This window comes from Anoplolepis gracilipes, chromosome 3 (genome assembly GCF_047496725.1).
Source record: "Anoplolepis gracilipes chromosome 3, ASM4749672v1, whole genome shotgun sequence".
NCBI lineage: Eukaryota > Metazoa > Arthropoda > Insecta > Hymenoptera > Formicidae > Anoplolepis > Anoplolepis gracilipes.
Genome location: NC_132972.1, coordinates 6,480,206 through 6,503,038, shown reverse-complemented (window position 1 = coordinate 6,503,038; position 22,833 = coordinate 6,480,206). Strand labels below are relative to the sequence as shown.

General features: G+C 36.2%; 3 protein-coding genes across 5 annotated transcripts; 2 read left to right on the top strand and 1 right to left on the bottom strand.

The window, feature by feature from the left end:
* The first annotated feature begins 1,047 nt into the window (after positions 1-1,047).
* On the top strand, positions 1,048-15,571 carry LOC140664282 (uncharacterized). Of its 3 annotated transcripts, none has more exons than XM_072889288.1 (9): positions 1,048-1,686; positions 1,847-5,200; positions 5,312-13,350; positions 13,446-13,652; positions 13,727-13,846; positions 14,004-14,261; positions 14,361-14,477; positions 14,582-14,653; positions 14,934-15,571. In XM_072889288.1, the coding sequence occupies exons 2-9, from the start codon at positions 2,239-2,241 to the stop codon at positions 15,003-15,005; spliced, it is 11,847 nt and encodes a 3,948-aa protein (XP_072745389.1). In that variant the 5' UTR covers positions 1,048-1,686; positions 1,847-2,238; the 3' UTR covers positions 15,006-15,571. The 3 variants fall into 3 exon arrangements, with proteins under 3 accessions (XP_072745389.1, XP_072745390.1, XP_072745388.1); XM_072889289.1 differs by having other exon boundaries at positions 1,847-8,485; positions 8,627-13,350; XM_072889287.1 differs by having other exon boundaries at positions 1,847-13,350.
* A 235-nt stretch (positions 15,572-15,806) lies between these two features.
* On the top strand, positions 15,807-18,265 carry LOC140664285 (ADP-ribosylation factor-like protein 16). Its single transcript, XM_072889293.1, has 2 exons — positions 15,807-17,382; positions 17,476-18,265. The coding sequence occupies exons 1-2, from the start codon at positions 17,176-17,178 to the stop codon at positions 17,794-17,796; spliced, it is 528 nt and encodes a 175-aa protein (XP_072745394.1). The 5' UTR covers positions 15,807-17,175; the 3' UTR covers positions 17,797-18,265.
* On the bottom strand, positions 17,829-22,610 carry Pic (DNA damage-binding protein pic). The gene is made up of 5 exons (XM_072889290.1): positions 22,413-22,610; positions 22,170-22,318; positions 19,040-21,765; positions 18,542-18,938; positions 17,829-18,435 (listed from the first exon to the last, which is right to left on the bottom strand). Exons 1-5 carry the CDS (start codon positions 22,480-22,482, stop codon positions 18,352-18,354), a joined length of 3,426 nt encoding a protein of 1,141 aa, XP_072745391.1. The 5' UTR covers positions 22,483-22,610; the 3' UTR covers positions 17,829-18,351.
* Between the last annotated feature and the right edge of the window lie 223 nt (positions 22,611-22,833).

Genomic DNA, 22,833 nt, shown 5'->3' with positions numbered 1-22,833 from the left:
AATATATATTTATTATTTTCTACAGAGAAACAAAAACTAAATATATATTTATCTTATAATTATGTATAATCTTTTTATCTATGTAATTAACTTTATATTATATAACTTCAGCTGGGCTCGATTTTAAAGAGCAATTATATGTGCATTATTTTATTCAATACTTGTATAACTTATAAAAGATTCATAAAATTTGAATTTTGCAGCATGAAGTTATGTATAGCATTAATATTATACAATTTTTGAAAGAAATACCAATGATTTTCTTGCACAAACTCTACATAATTGACTCTTCTCTAAACTTTAACAATCTTATGCGGTACAGCAATCAATTGCATTTGCTTCGATATCTGTACAGCGTTCAAAGGTGTTCGAGAGATGTTATTCTCTTCTGCCATGGAAAAAAATTTCTGTTATTATATACAATATATTAATTATTATTGTACACATTTCTGTAATGGACTGTACATTTTACTGCACAATAAAATTGTGATGAATTACAGTGCGAGAGAGAAAGAGATCGAGAGTAATCTTTATTTCTCTATTTATGAAATATACAAAAATATTCAAATAATGTAATAAAATATCGAATTATTTAGCATATATTATAAATATAATAATAAATATATATATATATATGTGTGTGTGAAGATACGAATAAACACACGTTTATCGAGAATTTTTTTAATAATAAAATGTAATAAATAATTTAATAAAATATATCCAACTATTTAACATACTATAAATATAGATATTTGAAGATACAATTAAAATATGTTTAATAATAATTTCTTTAATAATAAAATGTAAAAACGGTAAATATATGACCCGCTTACTTTAAATCTTGATAAAAGTCATTAATTTGAGATTAAAAAAAAAAAGATTTGTATATAACATAAAAGTAAAATTTTATTAAATCGCTCTTTAGAAATTAACAGTCACGTTTCTCCTTACTTGTAAATAAGTAATTATTGATAAGATAATAGGTTTGTTTTTTATTCCTGCATTTCTGAACCAGTGCAGTAAGTTAGAACGAGAAAAAGTACATTTGTCTTATTCTAATTTATTGCACTAGTTCAGAAGAAAAAACAAACCTAATAAAAAAATGATAAAAAACAAAATGCTAAATATGTATACTTTGCATATATGTATTTTATATATGAGTTTCTATATCATTCATTGATGTGGAAAGTATGTTAAGGCTTATCCAAAAGTAACTGCAGAAAAAAAACCATGCCCCGAAGAATCGACCAATAAAATATCTTATGTGAAGGATGCCATATTGCCGTATTCTTCATATTCGACACGTGACTGGTTGATCTTTCTGTGCCAAAGAACGTACATACATATGTGTAAATGCATAATCGAGCATAAAATCAAGCCACTTGACGCGATATGCAATATGCAATATCGCAACACGCGTGCGTATTTAGTTTGACGATGCTTGTCGGAGGATAATGTTGATGTCTCGCGAGACAGATTCATCGTATTACGAGTAAGAGAAAGATGTACGTATTTATATAAACGTCAAAGGGTCCACGTTGTATCTCGAAAGTCGATTACAATTGATTTGGCAAGCGGGATCTGTGAAGTATCTCCGACATTGGTCACGCAACGAAAATACCATCGTCGTAGAAGAGGAAGCTTGCGACAAAACTGGAGCATCCGATCGCGCTTGCGAATACACATGTAAGTGTCTCATGACTATCTTTACTCGATGCGCAAAGCCATTGCACCATTTCGCGATAAATGTCAATATTACTTTCGATCGATTCCTTTGCCTCTCATCCTCTAATATTATACTAATATACGTTATTCTACTAATATATGTCCTTTTTTTTTTTTACAGTTGAAAGGACTTGCAACAGTCCTACCGGTAAAAGATTACACAATTTGTGACATGTAAGAGGTTAGGTAGAATACCAAATCGGAGAAGATCTGGTCTAACAACAAATGCTATGTGCTATATATAGCAATCGTGGCGAAAGTACGTAAAAATATGACGATTTTCAATGTCCTGGGGTCGCGAGTTTACACGAAGGACAAATCACGAACACGGGAAGCGAAAATCTCATTAATAAATACATCGGACCAATAAATGTATATTATCGGAGGAAATGTACAGTGTTATGACACATGTACGCTGTATTAAACTGCCAAAGATAGTGCGGTGTTAATCTGTGTTTTTCTTTTGCACGAGCACGTTTGCCAAAACGTTGTTGAAACACCGGACAGGCTGTGATGAGTCACACCAACTTCAGTCGAGGAAGGGGCTTTGGGCGACGAGGTGCGCGTGCCACCTCAAATTCATTCGGCAGACCCCGTTTCCGACCTCCATCCTTTCGACATGCAGGCCCACCGAGGTCAGGACGTCCCGTGCCATTCAGGCACTGGCAACAGAATAATATGTTTTTTCAGCCTCACATGTTACATGGTAATCTACAGTTCAGGCCAGGCAGTAGGAGAAAAAATTTCTGCAGCTACAACGCTCGATTACCTCCTCCCAATAGATTGCCCGTGTCTGCGGATTACGAGGATGTTATTATTTCGCCTGATTTCAATAATTTGCAAATAGAGAATAATCAGACTGACACTACGTTGCAGCTTCCTCTGCCTGGTTCTGAAGAGGAGCGGCAGCAGAAGATAACGGAAACAGCGGAGCGATTAAAGCAAAAACTATATTGTACTAGCAGTGATCAAACGATAAATATTTGGAGCGAGGACGAGCCGTGTTCGTTGAACATTGTAGAGGATGACGGTACAAACGACACAAGTATGACCACGCTCAAGTATCAACAAGCTGAACTCACTCTGACATCTAATGATCTGAAAGATGTTGGAAAAATAAATCCCGATAATTCAAGACTTCATGACACACAATATATATCTAACATTAATAACACAAGTAGCGTTATAGAAGAAAATGAAGAGGATGAATCTCAACCAGAAGCAATACCTAATGATCAAACGACAAATCTGTCAGTTGAGAATGAGTATTTGGAAATGGACAACTGGCTTCATGGGTCAGATAATTTTCACAATTTAGAACAATCAGATTTACATAAAGATAATAATGTTGAAAGCGAATTGCTAGACTCGGATCTTCAGTGTCAGTTTAATACACCTTTGGTTAATGTTTCACAAGATTGCTGTGATGAACAACAGGATGTCTCTCAGGGAAATGAAATGTATCCCACAAATACTACGATAGAACAAGATACATCTAAAACTTCAAGTTTACAGGATATACCACTCCCGACTGATTTGATAGATCAGGATATTTTTCATAAAAATGCTTCGCAAAGTGAACAGAAACCAGTGACCAAAAATTTACAAGTCCAAGAAAATCTTTTAGAGTCTCAAGTTCCTGCAATAAGTTCAGGTAGTAATGACTGTACATTATGGCAACCGGTAGTGGCTAATGCAACAGTATTAAATAATGTTATATCGGATAAGCAAGTGTCAAAAATCAAGAAAAATCCCTTTTATAGTGGACCAAAACTGTCTCCGCATACTGAACAAGGAGAATTACCTATTGATTTTGATCCAAGTACTCCACCACCGAAACTTCCGAAGCAAGATAAATCACATATTCTGCCTCCTATACCTGATGTGCTACCATTATTTGATCCTACAGAACCACCACCGAATATCAGACATTTACTAACTTCAACAATATCCAAGGGAAAAGAAATTTCAATGTGGAATAATATAAATGTTCAAAATCCAGTACCTGCCATTTATAGTAACAGAGAAACACATACGGAATTAAAAACAAATGAAGGATTTATAGCTCAACAACTACCGTTAGAAAGCCAAAGTAACATTTTTCTGTCACCTCATATCGATACAATACAGTTTTCTCCATTTTCTATCCCGTCAAACAATCATTCTGTCGTAAGTCCGAATGTTCCATCGCATGCAATATTTTCTATACATACAATGCCCCATAATGCCTACGCATCTTCCTCGCCGGAACTTTTGCCGATCTCTGATTGCAATGCAAACAAGGACGATGGTTTAAATGACATGCAGGAAGCTTTGAAATTTGCAAAACAAATGACAAGTATAACGGAAAAAATAGACAAAAAGTCGAATTCAGCTAGCAATATAGAGCATATATCTTTGCCTCCAGGAAAACCAAAAACCAAACTTAATAAGTCGAAAAGAACAAAACGAAATGATACTCATAGTAAGAGAATATCTCAGGAACAGAAAGTGTCAGCCGATCTATCAGAAGAAATCATTGTAACGCAAGATACAAATACGAGATCTACGGATGTGTTACTCGTGAATGAACAAGAACGTCCTAAAGTAGTATTTAATTTAAATAATAAAACGAAAATAGTAAATACTAGGACAGGATGGCGAGACAGCAGTGAGAAAAGAAATGGCATAGTGCAAACTGTGGAATCGGAGAAAACGCCTTCAATTTCTAAAAAAAATATTGAAAGTATATTAAAGCGAAATGAAGTAGAGCGAAAGAATTCAAAGAAGAATGAAAATAATTCAAGAAATACGGAATCAATTGCAAATGAAAATATTGTATCGTCTCACAAAAAAATACAAAAGAATGCTAATACAGGAAAATCTTATTCTAACGTTTTATTGTCGCCGAAAATCAATACGCAAAAATCGGTAAGTTGTGTGGAGAAGAATAAAAACTCTAACTCGGAAGTCTCTTGGAAGAACAAAATCATCAGTCGATTTTTGAGGATGAGTAAAAATGATATCTGCAACATGGTGAATAATACTAGTCTTCGGAAATTTGATGTTATAATGAAGCGTCTAGTCAAAGAAAGAAAATCTACGTTATCCGTGGAGATGAGACACGCCGAGAACGAAAAAATGAAGCTATACGATCAGCAGGAGTTTATGAATCAGTTGAATACGATGCTGGAAACCGATTGTACTGTATCTATTACAGATCTACCCACAGATTTTATTCATCACTTAAATGAAGTATTGCAATTGGGTGTGCAACCAGACAATCATGTCGAGTCTCCAGCAGTAACAGCTTCAAGTAGTCAGAACAATCACTTGGAAAATGTAAATCCTGTATTCAGTCCCGTAACATCATTTGTTTCAGAGTGCGCAGACAGAACAGCAACAAATTATATAGGTCAAGAATACGAAAGAAATAAAAGCCATATGACGAAAATGGGACACGACAGAGATGTGCCGATACATCATACTAGTAGAAGTAATGACTTTAATTTGAAAGACGATACTTGTAGTACTATCATATCTAATAAATCTAGTATTAGTAGTAAATTATCGGCTCTACAACATGATCTAGATGATATATTTTCAGAGGTGACCAAGAAAAACCAAACTCCTGCGGCATTGAAAGAACGTAAGCATTGTAACGTGGATCAACGAAGTGTAAAGAAATTTGACGACTCTGCAATTACAAAGAGCACGGATAATGATGCACCCTTGGAAGATGATAGAATATGTACATCGGAAAATTGTGCGCGTTGGATCGAAAGATGCGATAAATGGAAGAGAAAGGAGCGAGAAGATCCGCATGCGTACAGGAATCTTACCAAAGAAGAGTGGGAAGCGAAATATGGAACTCAAGCAAACTCGATATCTTCATCTTCTGTTACGAAAAAAATGAATACCGGGGGCAAGACTTCATCATATAGAGGGCGTATTCAAAAATCTTATCCACGACGCCGTCATTCGTCTGAATCTTCAAAGCATACAACAACTACAAGACACAGGACATTAGAAAAGGACAAGCATAAAAAATCTAGGCGACACAGCGATGATAGAAGACATAGTGCAGAATACTTGGAGTATAATAACGATCACGATAATAATAGTAGCAACAGCAGTAGCAGTAGCAGCAGCAGTAGCAGCAGTAGCAGTAGCAGTAATAATAGTAGTGACAACACGGAACAAAATGTTACAAAGCTATTGAGGACGATAAAAGAAAAAGAGAAAGTTGCCAAGAAAATGTCATTGAATGAAACGATAAGAGACGAGGTGAACGCCGAGATAGAGCGGGAACGGAAACAGAAGTCGAGAAAATCGCGAAAACATAAAAAATGGCGACAAAAGAAAAATAAATTGCATCATAAGAAGAAAAAGAAACAAAGCAAGAGAACAACAAGTCCCTCTGGTTCTTCTTCGGAAAAATACAACAACGAGGAAGTAACAAGATTGCTGACGGAAAACGAAATTAAGAAAGAAATCGTGGAAAATCAAATTACGCAAGAGGTGATTGTTAAAGAAGAATTGGACATTAGTCAAGACAATATTAGAGACGCTGAATTTATGAATAATTCAAGTCACGTAGTTATTGAAAATAAAGCGGCGTATTCGCTTCCGGAGTCTAACGATAAACTGGAATCTGTGCTTCTAACAACACAAGAGACATCATTGACAGCTGTCAATCAATCGCACACTGAAGATAGACCGCCGATATCCTCTCCAACGCAACCGAAAACTAAGGCACAGCTGAAGCAAATGCCAGAAACGGCCGATACGAATAATAAGAAAAGTTTCAGGATATTTACAAGCCTACCAGAAGATTGGGATACGATTAAGCCAGCGGAATGCTCGAAAAATGCGGAAAGTTTGAATAAATCTGATCAAATAACCGATATTAACTGCAATCAGGATGAAACTGAAGTTCCACCGGCGGTTGATAATTTTGTGAGCAATATAAAAAATTGCAAGCATCTATTACGCGACGGTTCTGACGAAACTGCGATATCCCGACAACCGGATGGAACAGAATGCACTCCTAATGACTCGTTTATCAATGCTGTTAAAATAAAAGGCGATACTAATATCTCAGCTTCCGTTAAACTTCGAGTTGACTTTCCGTCAACTTCGACCGCTCCATCAGATATCCCGATTGAAAGTACTACAAGTCGAAAGTCTCGAGGATCCAGCAAGAAGATCGATATAAAAACGTATTATGAGCGTACAATACAACGTCGTATGAGCGAGCAAGGAGAATCGAAGAGATTCACAGAAAATCTTGCAACGTCGACTGAAGAGTTATCTTCCACGCTTAAAATCGTCAAGCCAGAAAATCTAATCAACAAATCTACATCTGTCTTTACGTACGACGGCTCTATTCAAGATCCACGATTACTTTCAGCAGCAAGATTATCCGTTATTTCCTGTTCAACGAATGATAAAGATAATATTGCACAGACAACATTGAAAAATAATGTTCGCCCTGAAGAGAGATCAACGAAGACATTCAAGATCGCATTGAAACCTATAGAAGATTCGAATCGTGTCATCGGTGCCGGCAGCGCTATTGAAAAAATTAATCAGGATACATTGAAAGATAAAAATCCACTTGCCGCTAACACAAGTGTCAATAATTTAAATGTTGTAACAACGACTAAAACCATATCATCGAAATCTAAAACGGCAAAAGTAACGGATAAAAATTTGCAAAATAGAGCTCCGTCCGATTCTAAAAAATTTCAGAATATTCGGTCGGAAGGAAGCAAAGAGTTGAAACTGAAAAAGGAAATAATGAAGGCGCAAAAAGCGAAAAAGAAATCTGGAATAGAATTAAAATCCATTAGCCTCGTTTCGAATAAAATCTATTATCCTTTAAAGAAGATGAAGAATCCGAAGGAAGTGAGTAAAAAAAATAAAACGGATAATGCAAGTGATATGAACGAAATGAAAATTGAACGCATCACGGATCCTTGCGAAAGTAAGATAAACAATAATAACGCGGAGATGGAAGAATCAACAACCATTGTTTCGGGAAATATCGATAATAATAACGAATTATCGCAAAGCATTGATAAAACGAAAGAAAGTTTTCCGAGCTTTAAATTTATTAAGGTAGAAAATGTTAAAGATGTAGGCAATATTGAAAATAATATTGATTCATCTAAAACGATGGGAAATGAAGAAGCTGAAAAAGTAGAAAGTGTAAATAATATAACGAGTGTCGAGGTCGCGAAGAAGAAAGAAGAGAAGGCAAAAGAAATTTCTAATGTCGATGTATCGGCAGTCTCTGATAAAATCTCCAGCGATATTGTAAAAGCAACAATTAAAGAGCCCACTAACTTGTCCACGTCGGATGAACAACTAAATGCAATGAAAAATATAGAGCTCTCGTTGAAAAATTGCGCGGATCAAATTGAAGTTGAAAAGTCAAATAATCTATCGGAGGGCAGGAATAATTCGCTTTTCGCGGGTACAATCGAAGAACGCGATACGAGCAACATTCCCCGATTGGATATATCTCGATCGAATATTATCGACGACACTCGGAAGGATCAGCCATTAATAAATACGGATGGGGTGAGTGATGTGAAGATTGATGATGATAAGGAGAACAATACGGAATCGACTGTATTGAACAGCACGTATAAATCTGTGAACGCACAGGAAGATAATTCTCTGTCTAAGAAAACCCAACTGGTATCGGCTTCGAATGAAAACTCCACAGAACAGCAAGATACAAGGAAAGACATCGATTCTCCTGAAAGTGCAGGTAGTCCATTCAAAGGTTTCCTTCAAGATAACATGATAGATTTTGAGGAGCCTAATTTGTTCAATCTCGAATTATATGAAATTGACGGCACTAAGAAGGACAAGTTATTCTTGAATGACTCTAATGTAAATTGCTCGACAGATAATAACAATCGTGAAGAGGAAAGAAAGATCGCCAAGGAAAAGGATTACGAAACTTTAGAGTGTGATTATGCCAGTGATATGAGGATTAACGAGAATTTTAACCTCACTTTCGGCGATGCTTTACTTGTTTCGAACAAGGAACAACAGGATGCGACAAGCGATAAATCCGATTTACCAGCGGATGAAAATGGACAAGGACAAATAGAGGAGAAATCTTCGCGTAAAATAGTGGCCGCTACAGTACACGAACATGACAATATCCTCGATACCGGTGAAGGCGATGAAGAGGAAAAACGATTAATAGACGAAGAGAACGATCCATCGGAATTAACGTCAATCAAGGAGTCCATGTTTATGAATGAGGAGGAGATGATTCAGGACGGAGCCGGCTCGAAGGATCTTACGAGCAAACTCACGACTACGACTGACCCTAGCTTATCTGAAGCCTTGGGCGACGCGGCGATTTCGGACGACGCGGTTATTTCAGACGACACGCTGAGATTAGCAGAAAATCAGAGCGCGGAGCATCTCAACAATCATAATATATATTTGGAGACAAATATATCTACGGAAAAAATCTCTTGCGACAAGCTACCCGGTTTCGATTCCGACGAACATCTCGACAACGACATGTTTTACTTGGACGAGCGTTTGCAGAGCGCTACCGCCTTCGACAAGGACGAGGCATCCTTCTCCGTTGATCGAGAAACGAGTCCTCGATACGACATTATCGAGCCAGCTGTCATTCCGGAGACCGCAATGATCGCGTCCTGCGCGGATTTGTCGCACGATGAGATACAGGAAGAGCGATATAAATTTGACTTGAAGCACATTTCGTCGACGGACGATTCAGATTTATTTCCAGGAGTATCGCCCATGGAACGTCCACCGATTATATCTGATATACCGCCAAGGACGTTAAACATCCCGACCAAAGCCGCTTTGAAGGAAGCTGCGACGAGTCTCTTTTTAAAATCCTCCAATTGTTTATCGACTGAGGAGCCGGCGCAGGAGATATTGGAGAAGGTACAACAAAGCGAAACAGAGAGTTTGAATTACCGAATACCAACGTGGCATATAGATGTAGATATACACAACGATACAAAAACGCATACTTTAGACACCCACACTAAAGACTGTGTAAACATAAACACGATATCATCGACGCAAAAAACCACAAGCGATGAACAAGTTCGTAAGGATGCCGTGGACGATCAGAATAAGGTGTCAGTAACATCGTGTATTAATATCGAAAAGTGCTTACACAGCAGTGATATACAACGTAATCCGGTCGTGGAGTTAAGAAAGATGAAAGAACTCGACAGAATGATAAGTAAGAAGAAGAAGACGCAAGAAAGAGCGAGGGACGGTGTGTACAAGGATCGAAGGAAACGTAATAGTACAATCTTACAGAAATTGAAGGATAAACGACAGATGAAATATCGATCCAGGAGGATCGATCTGAAGAGAAACAGCTTGACAAGGAAGCTCAAGAATATGAAACCATTTACCGGCACGAGAGAAGCGATTCTGGCTAGAATGCTGGAAATTGATATCGAGATGCAAAATCTATTGACGGAAAAATTAAAGTTGCACGAGATATTACAGAGTAATACTTCGTCGATTGAAAGTGCAGTGGTGAATAACAGTGCAACGAAGGAAAACGATGCGATTACTGACCAGGTTGGAAATTATTCCATCTCGACATTAACGTCATCGCAAAACGTCAAAATGAATCGTGTTAAACGAAAGAAACACTCGTCATCGTCCAAATCGTCGGCGGTTAAGCGGAGAAAAAACGCACCTCGAACCTCGGAGGACGATGAGAAGATTAAGCGTTACTCGCAGAAGACAAAAATGCCAGTAATTAGATGGAAGAAAACGCCGCGATTAGAAGAGACAGTTAACAGACGAGAAGAAGAGCTTGAAGAGGAAGAGGATCTCGAAGAGAGAAGAGAACAGCAAACTTTGACGACTCCTTTGACGACTCCTTTGACGACTCCTGCGAGTAAAGAGACGGACGTCTCTTTGGTCTTGGACGTACCTAAAGAGGCTGCGATACAGAAACCTGAATCGAACGTATCTGAAGACGCTACGATAAAGAAACCTGAATCGAACGCATCCGAGGAGGCTACGATACAGGAGCTTAAATCGAACGCCACGATAGATGATGATGCACGAGTGCAAAAGACTGTTACAGAGATCGACGAAAAGGCTGATTGTGACGTTGCCGATAAATTTTTGAAGCCTACCATCTATTTAGATAAAAATGCAAATAATCGTACGAAAGATTCTACTGAACGAGAACACGCGGAACACTTCGACATCGAAATGATGAAAAGCGATTTTTCTACAACGGACAAGGCAGCGAGGACGAATTCTCAGCCGGCGAGCATACAGTTACGCACACCAGAGTCTTCGTCCATATATTCCGATGACAGCACGTGGGACTCTTTTGTGCAAAACACCACGTCGGAGACGAACGAGACCAGGAGAGCGACGGGTCTCGTCCTGCTGGATGAAAAACTTAAGAAAGAAGAGGCTAGAACGCGAAAATTGAAGGCGATTGTGCGCAAAAAGAAAAAGGAACAGCTAGACAACTATCTGAAGACAGTCAATAACTTGACGATGGAGGAGGAGGAGCTTCCTCTGTCCAAACTGTATATCAGAAAGTTGCGACAGAAACGAGACTTGCTCGATTCGCTCAGCCAAAGGAAGGAAGACGCAAACATGGTCGTTGATCCGGAGATTTTAAAGAATGTGGACGAGGTGATAAATGCTGTGGCGGAAAACAGAGTGGGGGATCTTTACGAACCTCAAGCGCCAAGTGTTTCTAATGACATTCTGACAACGTCCAACCTCGCGTCACAACCTGAGGAACATCAGTTTTACGTCGACGCCGAAGCGAACGCTAATTCGGATTGGCCCTGCCGAGAAAAGGAAAATATAGAGGAGACCGCGGGACAACGGCAAGACAGTAACGACGTAGCTACTGGCGACGAATCAAATCATGTCTTCAAAGTCGTGAACCAGAGCAAAATTATTCCTTTTTACGACGAACGTAACGTAGAGCCTGACAGCAGCGTCACACCTGAAGAAACTCTAATCGAGAACCATTCCTTGGATTGCGAGCGTGCCCCGTCAAAGGATCTTAATAATGTTGCGCCTCGCAATTTTGACATTAAGGTATCCGTGCCTAAGATTTTGATAAAAGATGACTTTAATCTAGGATTGTTACAAAAATTTGATGAAAGCACGGAAGGCGGCGTCATCGACACCGGATTAGTCGATTCTACGACGAACGCGTTTACAACTAACGTGGAGAAATCAATCGAGAAGAATGCCGAAGATGCTTTATCCGCTGACAAGTCGATCCAAATCGAGGAAGAAGATAAAAGAGAAAAGGAGAATGAAACGAATCTAATCGAGGAGAAGACCAAAAATGAGGTAGACGTGAGTGGCGACAAGCAGAATAAGGCGTGTGAATTGCAAAAGGACGAAGCGATCAATAGCGTAAGAGATGAACCGCAATCAAGTACCACAAAATCCGCACATTCCGATACTACTGAGAACGAAGATACAGGTGATAGCGGCGCATCTAACGACAAGATGGCAAATGTAACACGTGATTCGAGTAACTCGGATTCTATCATAGAAAAGGTCAATGCGAGGCAGAAAAAATCAGATGCCGAATCCGAGCAGCTTTCATGCGAAGCGATTGATGAACTGAAACAGGACTGTCGAGAAGCAAACGCTAAAGAAAAAGAAAAGAGTGATAAACCTGAAAGTGGCTCATGTGTATTCGAGATCCTGGACCAAAATACCGGTAGTTCCGTCTCGATTGATCGAGCGAGCGAAAAATCAGAAGAATCTAACATGTCCGTTGATCAACGATCTAGTCTAGAACACACGACTACTTCCGTCTTTTCGTTTGATAAGATAACCGCGAAGAATGTGGAAACGAGTAAAGCACGGTCTCGTCGAAAATCCGGCATTTCGACACCGATACGTAGAAGCACCAGGTATATTAATGAAAATGTTAAACCCAATAAGATAAACGAAGCGGACTTTAACTCGAACAGTAGCGAACAAGAATCAAGCGTTCACGAAAGAGATAATTTAACGCAATGCAGAAGTAGATCTCCTACGTGGGCAGTACGCGATGAAAAAGTCTTAAGCAACATTAAACGGAATCGTGGTGCTCAAAAACCGCAAAGCACAGCTGGTCAGAAAGTATTGATCACTGATTGTGAAATCAAGATTGACAATTTGGTGAAATCGCGTCTTTCTATGGAATCCGCTGCGTCAAAGAACAAGGCCGCGAAAAAGAGAAAACACACGGAATGGCAAATGATGAACTGTAAAGTGAGACTGATCGACTGTAAGCATACTCTGCTTAAGCAAAATTCAGAGATTTTAAATAAACTTGGAATAATCGCTATTAATCCTTACATATCGAGTGATATATCCAATATGCAACGTGTCATATGCGATAAAGACATGGCAGTAATGCCAGTTTCAGAGCGAAGTTCTTGCTTTCTTTCGGAAAAATTCTGTGATAAAAAAAATACCGCGATTGAAATCTTGGAAGAAAAACTAATTAAAAAAAGTGATGACGATGATTCCGCTCAAGGAACCGCTTCGATGGAGATCGATGAACAGGAGGAAGCAAATATGAAAACGCAGTATACAGTCCACAAAGGTCCTATCTTAGATATCAAGGTATATAATCTGAGTATCTGATCGTACATCTCTATGTAAGATAAGTTAGTGTTAAATAAGTAAATAATTTTCATTCTCTTTTTTTTTTCTTCTAGATCTTTGAAAACTCTTTCTTAGCAGCAAGCGAAGACGGCAAGATATACAGATATAGTCAAACATCTAACGGAATATTGAATATTTACAAAGGTCACAAATCTGCGGTTACTTGTCTACATATCTATAGGTCGGAGATCGCAGCTACCAACAAAGAATTTATGTATTCCGGTTCCTTAGACGGTACCTTACGTTGTTATAATATAATGGTAAGATTTAATGTTTTTAAACGCCATAAACAAATATTTATTGGTAAGCTAAAAAAAATACTGTTCTTTTTCAGACGGGTGCATTGGTAAAGAATCCGGTGCAAATAAACAGCCCGATTCAATGCATGGATCAAGCATGGGGAATGATTTTTATCGGAACTAAATCTGGGCATGTTTCGCGTTTTCATATTAAGGTAAAATATATGTGTTTTAATTGTACATCGATTTCAAACTATTTTTGCAATGCAAAGGCTACGAAATTTACATTGAATAATAACGAGACAATTATATGAAAATAACTTGTAATATTAACATATTAAATTTATTCATAAATGTAATTTTTTTTTACAGGCTAGTAGCATTAAAGGAAATAGTATAGAGTTTTCGGACAAGTCCGTCCTTGCGCTTAAAGCGACAAACGAAGGCGCACGAAGAATTCTCATCGTAGCTTCTCGAAATCAGCCTATTACTATACGAGATGCACAGACCGGCTTGTTTCTTCGTACGATTAGCGGCCAGAAAAATCACACGGTTTACAGTCTAATGCGCCATAATAATCTCATCTATTGCGGTACGAGTAGCACGTCCATCAACGTTTTTGACTTCACGGTAAGCGGCATATAATAGTTTTTTTACGTCTTTCAAAATAAAAATGAATTGTATTGTCATTTATAAAAAATATATGTTATATAAAATATATGATTACAGACTGGTGAACAAACAATTCAATATGTTGCTGGAGTCGGTATCGTATGTATGCGACTTTCCGGGCAATTATTATTCGCAGGCTGTTACGATGGCAATATTTATGTTTTTGATACAAGGGTGAGTGTTATATCATCAGCTTGTATCATGAATTATATAATTAATTTACTACAACTGATTACATGATCTCTATGTTATTTATATTCAATTAAATCTGTTTACAGAACCATCAATTAGTATGTAATATACCTGGCCCAGGGAATATGTTATTGAGTATAGAAGTTGTAGATAATAAGGTATGTAAGAGCTTAAACTCTCCCTTGTACAATAATTTTTCTCAATAGTACTTTTTCTTGAATTTTTGTATTATTTTTCTCTTTCCCCTCTTTGAATTATGTTTTCTTTTCTTTAAAGTATCAATAAGATATTTATTTTTATATTTTTTTAGTTTTTTTTATATTTTATATATAATATATAATATATTTTATATTTTTTTTGTTTTTAATTAATTGTACAAGGATAAGAAGCTGATACTAGTAAATTTGAATCAAGTTTTTCAATTGTATTGTCTTTCAGATTATAGCGGGAAGTAAAGACAAGCGTTTGCACTCGTGGCAAATGCCGACTCAAGTGCGTGCCTTACTGTAAAAGATATCATACATAGCACGCCTAGGAATTCTCAACTTCGAAATTATGTTGAAAACTTGCCAATCAGTTAACAACCTACAGCGATCAAGTAATTCTACATGAAACAAGAGACTTACTTGGCACTGAGAAGATATAACGACAAAAAATGTATGTGCGTATTTAACTTTTTCACTATAAATAGCATTATGCCATTATTACATTTCTCAAATTGTTTTTATTTATCTGATATATTTAGTGAATATATGCTAGATTGTTAGACTATAAAATGTTTAAAAACATAATTTTATTTGTAATTTTTATAAGATAAAGATTGACAGAAAATGTAAAAACTATTTATAGTGAGAAAGTACTGGCTGTTATGAAATTGTTTGTTACCAATTATATGCGCTGTATGAAAGATTACACAACACTTGTGTAAAATGTACATTTGTAAAGAATTTAGACTGATACAAGAATGAAAATCATATTATGCTTTATGCAAAAGACGAAATTTTTTATCTTTATGTATTCATTTGAAAAAATTCATGACATTTAAGATTGCGTAAAATAAATTTATTGTCAGTAAACGTAAACATTTTAATAAGCTGTAAGAATGTATGTGGAGACTAGATACACATAATTAAGAATACACACACTCAATGATTTATATAAGCTGTTATACAATACTCTTGTTTATTGTTGTATTTCACAAAGATTCATTACTGTACTAACTGTTCCCAGAAAGCTATATGTTCTTTTAAAAAGATATCTCTTTTAATGTTTATATTGACAACGATGTCGGGCTTTTTTCGATATTTAATTTGTTACACATAATTTTAAGATGTGGAAAAAATACACCACCATTATGTTATTTATATTTCATCTTTTGCAATAGACGTTAGTAAACATATTATGTAACTAAAAAATCGTACCAAAATGTGCGATAAGCCATAATCAATGTGAAACTAATCAAAGAATAGAGGATATATGTTTTTATGCATAATATTACATTATATAATATCGAGAGAAATAAGCACGAAAAATCGTCGTTACATTTAATAAATTCTAAACTTAAACTTTGAGGCAAATTTCCTATATTAATGAAACAAATATTGTTTGATATTATACAATAATGAGTATGCTGTATTGAAATTTATCTATATGCAATATTTGTATTGTATATAGATATAACTATAGATGTTAATATATTTTATGTATATGCATGTATATCTGTGTATAGATATATATATATACATATCTAAGATATATATTAACATATCTATGGTTATATCTATATAATACAAATATTGTATATAGATAAATTTACAATACAGCATATATTATAGCAATCATATTGTGCATCTTTTATTTGTCTCTATGAAAATTGAGAAATGTACACTGTTAGGAAATTACTGCCATTACTTAGATAATAATTTGACAACATTAACTCTCCATTGTGTAAAGTTTTTTAATAGAACACAATGTAGACTTTAATTTTTTCTTTTAAAAAGGATGAGATATGAGAAGGTGATAGATAGAAAAATTAATTCTTTAGTTATGTTAAATAAAGCTATTATATCACAATAAAAGCTTAAAATTGTAAGTGCAATTTTAATATATTTTTCGTATTTAGAAGAAAGAGTGTATATTATATATATGATGTTCATATTCACATATTGTAAATGTAAATATGATTAGTAAGGAATCTATCAAAAATTTTTATATTGTACTGAAATTGTAAGCTGTGAATAAATCATAAAATTATGACTTTAATTGAGGCATTTAATTGCAAATTTAATTAAAATTATTGGAGAAAATGTAAAAAAAAAGAAAATATATTATGAAGTTTTTAAATAATTTTGAAATATTTTTATTTTTATTTAGTGTCAAGTATTTAATAAATAAGAAAATTTTAATTAGTTCAAATTAAAATACTTTTAATTGTTCAATTTAACAAATTTTGCAATTACACGCCTTAATTAATATTGTTTTAATTCAGTTATCAATGAAACTATATCGTTCTGACGGTAAACTTGTTAAATCAATAATAGTTTGTCGTTTTCTATACAAGTATGCGGTTCTTTCATACAAATGTAAAAGAACCGCAACGTATATATATTCAATAGTCGAACGAGTTTGTAAATGTTTTAGCATAAAAAGTGAACGACAATCTACGAAACTTTAAATAGAAATGTGTCTCTGCCTCGGGCCATTTAAATCGGGCAAAACTCTTTTAATGAAAAGTCTTCAAGGAGACGAGATCGACGATGCGACTTATACTGTACCTACCAATGGGATAAATTTATTTACTGTAAAAAACGATACTGGCGAATTTGACATGGTGATCAAAGAAATCGGTGGTAGCATGGCACCGATATGGAAGCATTACTTTGACAAGGTACTCGTTTCGCAAAATAATTGCATCACAATAATCTCACGCATGATACAATTTTCAAATTGTTATGATACGTCATTCACATATTATTGTTAGATTCATAAAATAATCTACGTAGTAGATACGAGTAATCTTTGCCAAATAAGCGCAGCGGGTGTATTACTATATTCCTTCCTGGTGGAACCTAAATTACGAAACGTAAAAGTCGCGCTCATTTTAAACAAGATGGATGTTTCGTATCGTCAGATGAGAAACGAAGCTTTGCTGATGCTGCAATACGCACGTTTACAAAGGGAAGTGACGCAGAAGATCACTGTATTGGAGACTAGTGGAATGACAGGTCAAGGTATAGAGGATCTACGTGGCTGGTTATTTGATTCGGAAACGCTGAAAGCCACGCTCAATGCTAATAAATGAGTGACGTTTTTGTCGTTACGCGAGAAAAAATGTTATCTTAAAATGCCACGTCCTTTTTTTATTTACACTCGAGCTTACAAAGTTATAAAAGTGTACTACAAATTCGAGTACTCTTTGAGAATAATATTAACGCGTGTTTTCATATACAATCTACGTTTCACATGCGCATATATAAAAAAAAAAAAAAAAAAACCCAAAAAGAAACAAAAAATACTGCTTGTCACTAAGGATGCTAAAAAAAACCGTGTGATAAACGAGCGATGGAATCTTAATTTTTTTTCACAATCTTTGCAGTCACTGAAACATTGATAACGTGCTACATATATATTCAGATATATACGAAAGGATATAGGATCGCGAAAGAGAAGATTTATGTTATTACATACTACTTCTGTAATGCCATTAATGTCATTACATGCTACGAATGATAACAAAGATAACTGTATAAACGTTTGCTTTCCCGCTTAAATTGTCGTTTGAATCTTTCTTATATCTTCTCGTATCCTTACAGATATTTTCCACAGAAATTTATAATATTGTTTGCTTGCATAACATTTAATGTATCCTTGTAAGATCCTCTACTATTTTTACAAGATCGTCTACCGTCGCTTCCTTCTTCATACCGCTGCCATCGTCAATCTATCGAAAAAAGTATTATGATTATTAAAATATTTCTAAAAATTATAATCTACAATTTATTTGTAAATATACGCTTAAAAGGAAATGTAATAGATTATTGAGTTACCATAAGGCCTGTCGCAACTTCTCCCATTTTGTTGTGGTTTAAATCGAGGAACGATTCTATTAAATCACCGTCTACAAATCCTTCGCATTGCTCAATTTTTAAATCCGTCTTGAAACTTCTCCAAAAGTGATGTTCTATTTTGCCTACGCTTTTTATTACGGTAGTTAATTTTTCCTCTAAGTTTTTAAGGAATTCGTAAAACGTGAACGGAATTTGCGTTACAAGACCAATCGCACCGCTAACTGTGCCGAACAATACGCAACCCTGGGTAGGTGTACTTGATTCTCCTAAATTCTGCATTACTAATGAACCATGGCGGAACACATTCACCATATCACCTAGGTGAAATTGGCCTACTTCCTGCATTTGTTGTCTCTCATCTTCAGACGTCGCGGCACTAGAAACAACGTATTACATATTATTATCTTACTAAGCTTTATAAACTTCATTATTTTTGTAAACACATAATATAATATAATATAATACAATAATACATACCTATCCTTTTGACATATAAAAAGATTGAAGCAATTTTCAGCCCCTAGGAAAGTATCGTCATCTAATATTTCAATAGCAGTCATCCAATTGGGGTTGTAGTCTCTAGCTATTTCCTCGAAACTGCCTTCCATAGTTTTGTACTGAAGTAATGTGAGAGATCTCATAAGATCACCAACTAGGACAAAATCACTCTTGGTTTTTAAATAAAGCGCTATAATGTTATTGAAGTGGCTACATTCCAATCTGAGCTCCTTTTCCGCGGTCCATTCGAACAATCGTACTGTACTGTTGATACTCGCCAAAAGTTTTCCGCTAAATTCTACTAAAGAATAGCAGGAACCCTTAATTTCTTTTTCTGCGACTTGCGTAAGCTTTCCGTCGCTCCAATGGTACAATAATATTCTACCCAATTTCGGCTCAGTCTCGTCAGGATTTATAAACGCAGTTCCGACCACAAAATACGAGGTCGGATCCTCACCTAATTTCGTCGAAATAAGTGATAACGCATACTCGGTTGGCATTAGTGTATGCGCGTGCAGAACTTCAAAGGTGTGCTGGTCGATGATGAGAAGATTATGTACCTCGATTTCTTGACCAATCTCACTGGCCGTGTGTCCGCTAGGTTTGTTGTGCGAAGCGATGTGACTACTACTGGATGTAGAAGCTGCTTGTGTGGATGCGGAATGCCTGATTATGCTCACACCGCTGCTCTCTTGCACATCGACGCGCATTGTGATGACGCCAAAGGTTTGAGAACTTTCTTGATAAGCAATCCTCCTAGGCGACTCCCCGAGCGGAACCGTTCTTATGTGCAGTTTCTGAATTTCGTCGATTGTACCGATTGTGACAGTGCTATCTGTCGCTAATGCCAGGCTGTCGGGATACGATTCCGCGTTCAGAGAACACATATGATTTACTTCTTTGAGATTGACATTGCTAAAGACAAGCTTGTGATTCGAGGAATAAATTACGGTAGGTCTGTCCGAGCATGCAAACACATTTGTCGTGGAGAGCGAGCGAAAAGTTCTGAGAACCGTTGGTTGCGTTCCTAAAGTGACTCTTTTCTTGTCCGAAAGCATACCACTTTCTTTGTACAGAGTGAAATAATACATGCTACCATCACCCAAAGCACAAAGTAAGTACGTGTTGCCTTCGAAACAAGTCATCAAAATAGATCTGGGTATAATTTCACCTCCGAGAAGTTCCTTATTGATTTCTTCTAACCCAGGCAGAGTCAAGATACGTACAGATATGTCCGTCCAAAGTCCTACGGCGACGATCTTTGCCTCATTAACGCCATCCAGAGGAGAAATATCCAAACATGCCACTTCATGTTGCAAGGTAGCAAATCCTTTAGGTACAATTTGATTGCACGAAATTTCCATATAGAATAAATCATTTCCTGTAGCGCAAAGGACTTGAGTGCCATTACAGGCTACTACACTGATGGTTCTTTTGTTCTGCGGTTCCCATTCAGAGACAACCATTTTGCTCTCGTACGAGATCAATCTAGCGGATGTTGGAGTTATTTGGATAAATAAATCACTAGTAACATTACCTGTATGAAATGTTTGCTCATCTGCGACAAAACCTGGTATGTCTGTCTCTTCAACTTCTTCGCCGTTTAAAGTCAAGATTCTAGTTTGTCCAACAAACGATAATACTAATGTATTATCAAAATTATCACCGCCAATTTTTAGAGCCCACATACCTTTAATCCCTGGTAAATCGATACTTGCATGTTCTTGTATGCCGATACCGTTTCTAATAATTCGAAGGGAACCTTCTTTAAAAGCTCCTGAGCACGTCACCATCTGTCCTTGACCCTGTCTTTCAAGGTCTACTACAGCCATATCAACAATAGGTGCCAAATTAGTAAAAGTTTCCATAGGCACGCAATAGGATCCGTTTTCGTCTGCTTTTGTGATTAATTTTATTAACTGAGAATCACCTAGACGGCTACCGACGTATATTACGCCATTGTCCAGATAAGTTATGCATTCTGGTATGCTAATTTCGCCTAATAATTCCACTTTTAGATCTTTTACTACTTGAGTGCCATCAGGCTTTTTTTCTAATTCCAAAAACAACATAAATAAATGACCTGCCATATCTCCCAATAAATACCTTAATCCTTGGTTATCTACTTTAGCATAGCAAGTAATAGTACTTTGCTTTATAATTGGTGGTACAACGGCAACATATGTAGTACCATCATGATATAAAATACTTTCCTGTCCTATTATGATTGCGCCACAGATAGGGGAAGGTACAGGAATGACCATCATAGCTTCTCGCTCTACATTATCCTGTCTCCAAGGTATCTTCGAAAATTCTTTTTCCCTTAAGTTGATTTCATGTGTTTTCACATGTCTACCATTAATATCTTGATGAATTAAAATTAAGGTAGGATTAGTGCATCCATGAAGAAAATTAACATCTTGTACTTGCTGTTCATCCATACGAATAGAAGATGCTTTCAATTCTGGATTGTCTCTGTCCAAGGGTATAATCTTGAAGAGCCCATCATATAATCTGAGACCGATTACGCGAGCCTTTGGATCAATAACAGCTTTGATCCCAGTTTCAGAAGCTTTCCCAATGCGATCAGCCACATTTCCATGGGCTTTTGTTATAATTTCTATGTCTTCTCCTTCGCCCGTACACTCCAAGATCATAGCATTGTAACTTGTTGTTAATAAAAACAAAAGATCCTTCTTTTCGTGCTGTAAAAAAAATTAAAATCTTATAAATATTATAATGTATAAATAAATGTAATTATTAATCGAGAAAATATTTTAGATAATTCTTGACTAAAACAATGTTATAGCTATATGTGCAATTGTTTATAAATAAATTTTGCATATTTTCTCTATCTTTTTTTTCCCTTCTCTCTCTTTTAGAGAGATATTTTTCTATATCCTCTTTCTTTTAAAAAAAGATAAAGAAATAAAGCTAAAAAAAATTCACAAATTGAAAATTGAAATAATTATGCTACTTCATGTAAGTCTCTTATTAGTAAGAAATGGTAAGATGTAAACAGAAAATATATAAAAAAAAATATATATGCCGATAGAAATACTACGAGTCTTTGAACACACACAAAAACATCAAACAAAGATAACCTTACTGGTGGTCTAAAGAATTTTATAACTGCTATTTTGCCGTAGATGCCGACTTCTTTTAGGGGTCGTAGACCCTCTGGCGTTACAAGGTATATCTCCAAGCGCACATTCTTGGCCAATATCAGATTTAAATCCGTAGGCGAAGTGAAATTACCTTGTAAAGTAAAATACAACGAAACGGTTACAGAAAAGCCATAGTGGCAGATATTAGCTTTCGCTTCGCTATTTAATAAAATTTAACGACTTACCAGTCACGCAGGCAGTGACTGCTGTTGGTTTATGCGCGGTCACTATATAATGATGAGACATTGCTTTCATAATATATGATTTAGTGGCCGATAAACACTCTTTTACATATGATCACAAATCTCAACGATCTCGATCGCTCTCGACCGCTCTCGACCGCTCTCTTTGCTCTTGCTTGTGACTTGTGCGTTGCGTGCTTTTCAATTTACCGCGCCATCTAGTTGGTCACATTTCAAGAATGGCTGGTTTACCACGGAGATATCTACAGAGAGAAGCTTAAAGGTAAATTTTCACGAGCCGCTGAAACCGATTGTTTGAGCGACAAAAAGGATCACGTGAACAAAATTGACGAATCGATACATTTATTCTTTATTCAATGAATTGATATCTTTATTTTTAGTCACGCGATCCTTTTTGTCGCTC